This window comes from Silene latifolia, chromosome 2, assembly GCF_048544455.1.
Source record: "Silene latifolia isolate original U9 population chromosome 2, ASM4854445v1, whole genome shotgun sequence".
In the NCBI taxonomy this organism is placed as follows: domain Eukaryota; kingdom Viridiplantae; phylum Streptophyta; class Magnoliopsida; order Caryophyllales; family Caryophyllaceae; genus Silene; species Silene latifolia.
In genome coordinates, this window is record NC_133527.1 from 186,700,779 (window position 1) to 186,706,778 (window position 6,000).

Below are 6,000 nucleotides of genomic sequence, written 5' to 3' on the forward strand. Positions count from 1 at the left end.
GCTCAAATTATTGTGTTACTATAATATTATCAGTTAACCACAATTCAACATTCATCGCCCATTCCCGATCTGTAACAGAACGAGTTGAATTTCTGTATGTTATCATAACTACTAAGAAACCACAAATAAAGTTCTTTATGTTATCATAACTACTAATAAACCACAATGAAGAATCATCACGAGAACAACTACTTAAGTCCTATTTTTTTCAACTGAAAAGAGCTGACCTGAAGTAAATTTCAACTTATTTCAGTCCAGTTCATTTAGCTCAACTCTATTCAGTTTATTAACTCTTTCTTCAGCTTCATCCAGTTAAGCTCAGCTCCATTCAGCTTAGCTCAGCTCCTATCAACCAAAGAGAACAAGGCATTAAACTAACCTAAACACAAATTCTCATTTAAAACGGGTAGTATCCCTTTTAAGCAAGACTTATTAAACCCGAAAACAAGCCCAACCACCACCAACCACCCCAAAACCAAATAATCCCAAATATCTAATAATAACACAAATTCTACCATTTGTCTAAAAAAAAAAAAAAAAAAAAAAAAAAATAAATAAATAAATAAATATCCAACCCCCATTTCCAACTCTCTCTTACAAAACTAAAAAGTCAAACCTTCCCTGTAATAACACAAAACATTGATCATCATCATCTCCTCATGTCCGAACCTTGAACAATCAAACACACTCAAAACTCCCAAGTCCCAACCCAAAAATGTCATCCCTACTATACCAACTCTTCACATCAACCACCCTAACAACCCTCTCCCTCTACCACCTAACCACCTCAATCCATACCTACCTCAAATCCCCAACCACCTTCCAATCCAAACCCTACCACCCTCTCCCTCTCTCCCAAACCTCCACCTCACCACACCTCCGTCGCCTCCCCCTCTACCTAACCTCCCTCTCCCTCCTAATTTCCTTCCTCTACCACCTCCTATCCTCAACCCTAACCTCCCCACTCTTCCCGAACCACCCTTACCTCTCCCTAACCTCTTCCCTAACCTGCCTCCTCTTCCTCCTTTCCCTCCTCCTCCCTTTCCCGAATTCCCTTTCCTTCGCCTCCGCTTCCGCCGCATTCTACCTCCTCTCCCTCACCCCCGCCACCGCGCCTTCCCTTTCCTCCCACCTGTACGCGCTCTCCTCGCGCGTGTCGCTCACCTCCGCCGCGTTCTCCCTCCTTCTCGCTCTCAACCCGCGCCTCTTCCTCGCGGATGTGGCGCTATCCGGTTCGGTGTTTTTACAAGGATTATGGGCGTTTCAGACCGGATTGTCGCTTTATGTTGATGCGTTTGTTCCGGAAGGGTGTCATAAGTTGCTTGATGTTGTTGGTGGTGTTGAAGGGAGTACTAAGTGTGAGGTTGATGAAGCGAGAGTGAGAGCGGTTGCGATACTTGATCTTATGTTTGTTGTTTATGTTGTTGTTGTTGTTTTGGTTGTGTTTGTTGTTTATGCTGTTGTTGGGAAGGTGATTGGGGTTGGGAATAGACGGCTTGGATCGTATGAGGCGTTGCCTAATGTCGCGGTTGATGGTGGTGCTGGTGCTGGTCATGTTCAGTTGAAGGCCTTGAGTGGTAATCAGGCGTGAGGGATTGATTTCGTTTGATTTCAGGTTAGGTCAACTTTCTGATCGTTTTTTTCGCGTGTTTGATCTGAATTGTCTTGTTTGTCGAGATTAATTAAATTCTGATTTATGAAGCTGATGAAATTAGTAATCGTGTTGTTGTTGTTGAGATTATATTACTCCGGAGTAGTTTACTACTAGTTTTAGCATGTATTGTTTGATGCTAATCGACTTCTGAAGTTCTGATTTATGAAGGTGATGAAATTAGGAATCGTGCAGTTCAATCTGAATTGCTTTCTTTGTGCTTAGACGAGAAGTGAATTGTTGAGATTAGTCAACTTCTGATTTATGAAGGTGATGAATTTAGGAATCGTGTTTTTGTTAGGGTTTGTGGTGGCTCATAAGGATTGGGTTTAGGATCATTGATTTGATTAAAGTTTGCAGCATTTTTTGTATACTTGTGTCAGAGGCATTGACTTTGTAGATCGTCTGTTTTAGCTATGAAGAGATATTTTCTTAATTGATTGCTGAAGAGTGTCAAGGTTGATCCGCTTTTCTTTAAGTAAGAAACTATGTTACCTTGTTTTTGTACTCGTATATTGTTTTAAGGAAGAGTGTCAATGCGAGATTGCTACTTATTGCTATGATCCATCTGAGAGGATGAGTGAAACGATCATCTATGAATGTTTAGGGTGGAAAAACGGGGTTAGCTTCTTGGAGTCTCCTTTCTCTGTGTAGGAATGTTTGGGGTGGAAGAATGGGGTTAACACCTTTGAAATGTTATTTTTGTTTCCTTTACTACAATAATGACTGGAAGAGACTTTCTGTTTGCTAGTTTCTTGCCTTTTTTCCTCTTGTTATCCTTCTGTTATAAGGCTATAAATTATAGAGAAATCTTCGTCTCATCTCGATACGCTTGTAATACGACATTGGAGGTGTTATTGCGTGCAATCAAAAAAGTAGGAAGAGATGAAATGATTGCGGATGGCCATACATTACCTCCATTCTGTTAGGTGTCTTAGATTCTCTGAGGAAACTACCTTAACTTGCCAGTTGGAAGCAAACTTGAAATTGATGCACGAAACACCAGTTGTGTCTTTAGTTTTAATCACTTTCTTGGCAGTTCTATCTGATAGTGAAACTCCGCTAATTGCTACTTCGAGAATAGAGATCCTCTTTTTATGTGATATCCCTCCTAATAGATGGAAAAAGAAGAAAGAAGAAGTAACTGTGGCAGTTCCTGTGATTAGGTAGGCCATTGGAGACTTAGAGTTGGAACTTGGAAGTATGACTACTGCTATTGGGTTTTGTAGCTGAAGTTTTTTGGAATATGACAATTTCAATGTGAAGTAACGCCATAGGGTGTGACAGGGATAACAAGTTAGTGGCGATGGCCGTGAGACAAAGGGCTTCATGAGCCATGTAGAAACAATAATCACAGAATGAAGGCTGAAGTTATGGTTCTAAATAGCTGCCTCGACACTGATTTGCGACTGAGTTATCAAGGTTTTGGAGGTTACATACACCTCGTTTTGACTTGTTATTAGCCGCATTTCTTGTTTTTGCATATTGTAATACGAGTACTAGATTGCTAGTTATTGCTATAATCCATCTGAGAGGATGAGTGAGATGATCATCTAGGAATGGGAACTATGTTCCAAATGTTTAGGGTGGAAGTCTCTTTTCTCCATGAATGCCGTTTCCAGCTTAGAACTATTGGCACCAAACACCTTTGAGGCTTGGACTTGTTATTTTGTTTCCTTTAATGGCTGGAAGACTCTTTGTTTTTTTTTTTTGGGTGATTGATGAAGTGTGTCATATGCAAACGGTTGATCCCCTTTATCATTTGTCTACGAAACTATGTAACTTTTTCGTGATATAATAGAATAATAATCTTGTTTCTAGTTATTGCGAAGTTCCATCTAAGAGGATGAATGAAAGGTCCATCTAGGAATGTGAACATCAGTATGAACTCTATTCTGAATGTTTATGGTGGACATGCTAATAAGCACCTGTGTTGCGGCACAATAATGGAAAAATGGTTCTGTAAGGTGTAGGTGTCTTTCTCTGAAGAAACTATCTTAAGTTACAAGTTGGAAGCAAACGTGAATGTTAATCAAATCGCCAATTGTTTGTTTAACTTTAGTCGCTACTTAGAGACTGTGACAGATGGGAAGAAAAGTGAAAGAAGAGTTAACTGTGACAGTTCTTGTGATTAGGTAGGCCGTTGGAGACACGTGGGAAGTATGAACGTTGCTATTGGATTTTTTAGCTTAAGTTCTTTGGAATATGACAATTTTAATGTGAATCATGGCTGTGACCCCAAGGGCTTCATGGTCAATGCAGAAATAATAATCACAGAATGAAAGGCTGAATATATGGTTTTAATTAGCCGCCTGAAGACCGATTTGCGACCGAGTTAACAAGGTTTTGGAGGTTACCAAGACTGCATTTTGACGTGAGAGAGAAAATGTGTTGATTAGAAATTAGCAGTCACAGTTTTGTTCTACCACAGATGCTCCACAAATGGAACAAAATGATTGCCCGGGAAGAAGTCGTTGATGATTGAATGCTATACTAGGTCACATGGCTCAAAACAACTTGATTTACACCAGTGGAAAAACAGACCAAGATCCTTACAAGACCATCTTCGATCGGGCATGAAATTGATATCTGAGACAAATTTGTGGAGAATGTTGTTAAGTTTTTGGGGTGAAGTGGGGTGGGGGTGGGTAAGTAACATGAAAAATCTATCTGTTTAGATGAAACCCAAAGCATGCATCATTGGCTAACTTTCGTGAAGGTGAAGTGAAACTTCTGTAATAATGTCACCTAAACTTTTTACACTTTAGATATCACTGTCAGTAAGAGCTGGAATGCCATCTCTTGTAGTCACTTGATCTTCACCAACCTTTCTCATATGAAGGTAATACTAGGGTTTTTGTGCTGAAGTTTTCCCTAAGTTCGAACTCAAAGTATAGGGCTTTCGTTCAGCTGTACACTCATATTATGTTTCTAGAAATTGCCAAAGGTGGAGCTTGGTGTCGTTGGACCATGACCTAGAGCTTTTTTAATTTTTAGGAATGTCTGCTTACTGAATCCGCCTAGCCTCTTATAACATAGAAATATGTATGAGTTGAGTCTTTGAAACATGATTTTTGTTCAGACGATCTGAACTACATGTTTTCTGCTTCTATTATGGTATTCCCTAATACTGCAGTTTCATGTATCCGACATTTCAAAATGACACAGCTTCAGCACTTAATTTTGAACTAAAAACTTGAAACTCTATCACATAAATAAATATCTAATCAGAGAACCAATTTGTGCCTTTTATTGTACTTATTGTTGAATCTGTTTGCTGATCTTGCAGGTTGGTGAAATGATGTGTCATAGTTCCAAGTTAGCAGACTGTAACGTAGACGGGGACCTTTTTACTGGAGGTACATACACCCTTTTGTGTTAGCTAGAGTTGCGAAAGCTTGGCATAGGCCATAAGTTTTGATGTTGGTTTAAGCTGCTTAATGGCCAACGGTAAGGAGCAGAATTAGGTATCTCTAGCTTGAAGAGACTGTCACCCGGCTCAAAGGGTATGCACCAATTTTCAGCAAATGTAGAGAAACTTTCTTCACTTGTCACTGTTTGTTTGTTTCAGCTCTTATCGATCACTTACGTCTCTTACTGAACACTCCCTGTGCATTAATTATGCCATTGAAATTAGAAAATTCGTACGACCCTGGCTGGAAAACACACTGTTCTTTGTGTTTTATTCCTGTGTTTTTATTTCTGTATTTTTGACAGGCATTTCGAAAGCAGAGACACTCTCCATTTATTTCGTTTGTATACATTTGATTAAAAATACTCTTTACGGATATTGACGCGATTCAGTGGTGGACCCCGGAGAGGGCTAGCAGAGGCACTCGCCCCCACTGGAGGATGAAAATTTCAAAGTTCTTAGTTAAAATTGCAAACTTTTTCCGAATTTCCCTTATTCTTATTACTCCGTTTGCACCCGTTGAAATTGTTCATCTCCGTTGAGTTCAAATTCCGGCCCTGTCAAACATAGAAATGAAATGAATAGAGGTTTTGCATTTTTTATGCAGATGCAAAAGTGCAAACTAATTTTAAGGATAATGAGTTAGCTCCATTTGAACTACTAGGGTCCAAGAATATGGGAAATAATCCTTGGGTTTTTATGGTCGTAAAACCGAGGTGTTTTTTTTTTTTTTTTTCATAAATTTTCAACTCAAGGTACAAGACACGTAGAGTATTTGTATTGTGAGTTCAAAGCCAATCATAATTCCATGGGTTGGTCTTTTCATTTCAGTTATATTGCCTAATTTTAGGTATTAAAAAGTCAAATAAAGCTGGTTGATTAAAATGAAGGACAATCACCATATAGATTCCATTTTTCTTGTACTCGCAAGTCCTAG

At 39.2% G+C, this 6,000-nt stretch overlaps 1 protein-coding gene across 2 annotated transcripts; it reads left to right on the plus strand.

The window, feature by feature from the left end:
• The first annotated feature begins 603 nt into the window (after window positions 1–603).
• On the plus strand, window positions 604–5,426 carry LOC141643806 (uncharacterized). Of its 2 annotated transcripts, none has more exons than XM_074453120.1 (2): window positions 604–1,615; window positions 2,818–3,471. In XM_074453120.1, exon 1 carries the CDS (start codon window positions 716–718, stop codon window positions 1,589–1,591), a length of 876 nt encoding a protein of 291 aa, XP_074309221.1. In that variant the 5' UTR covers window positions 604–715; the 3' UTR covers window positions 1,592–1,615; window positions 2,818–3,471. The 2 variants fall into 2 exon arrangements, with proteins under 2 accessions (XP_074309221.1, XP_074309220.1); XM_074453119.1 differs by lacking the exon at window positions 2,818–3,471 and adding an exon at window positions 4,941–5,426 and having other exon boundaries at window positions 607–1,615.
• Window positions 5,427–6,000: the final 574 nt, after the last annotated feature.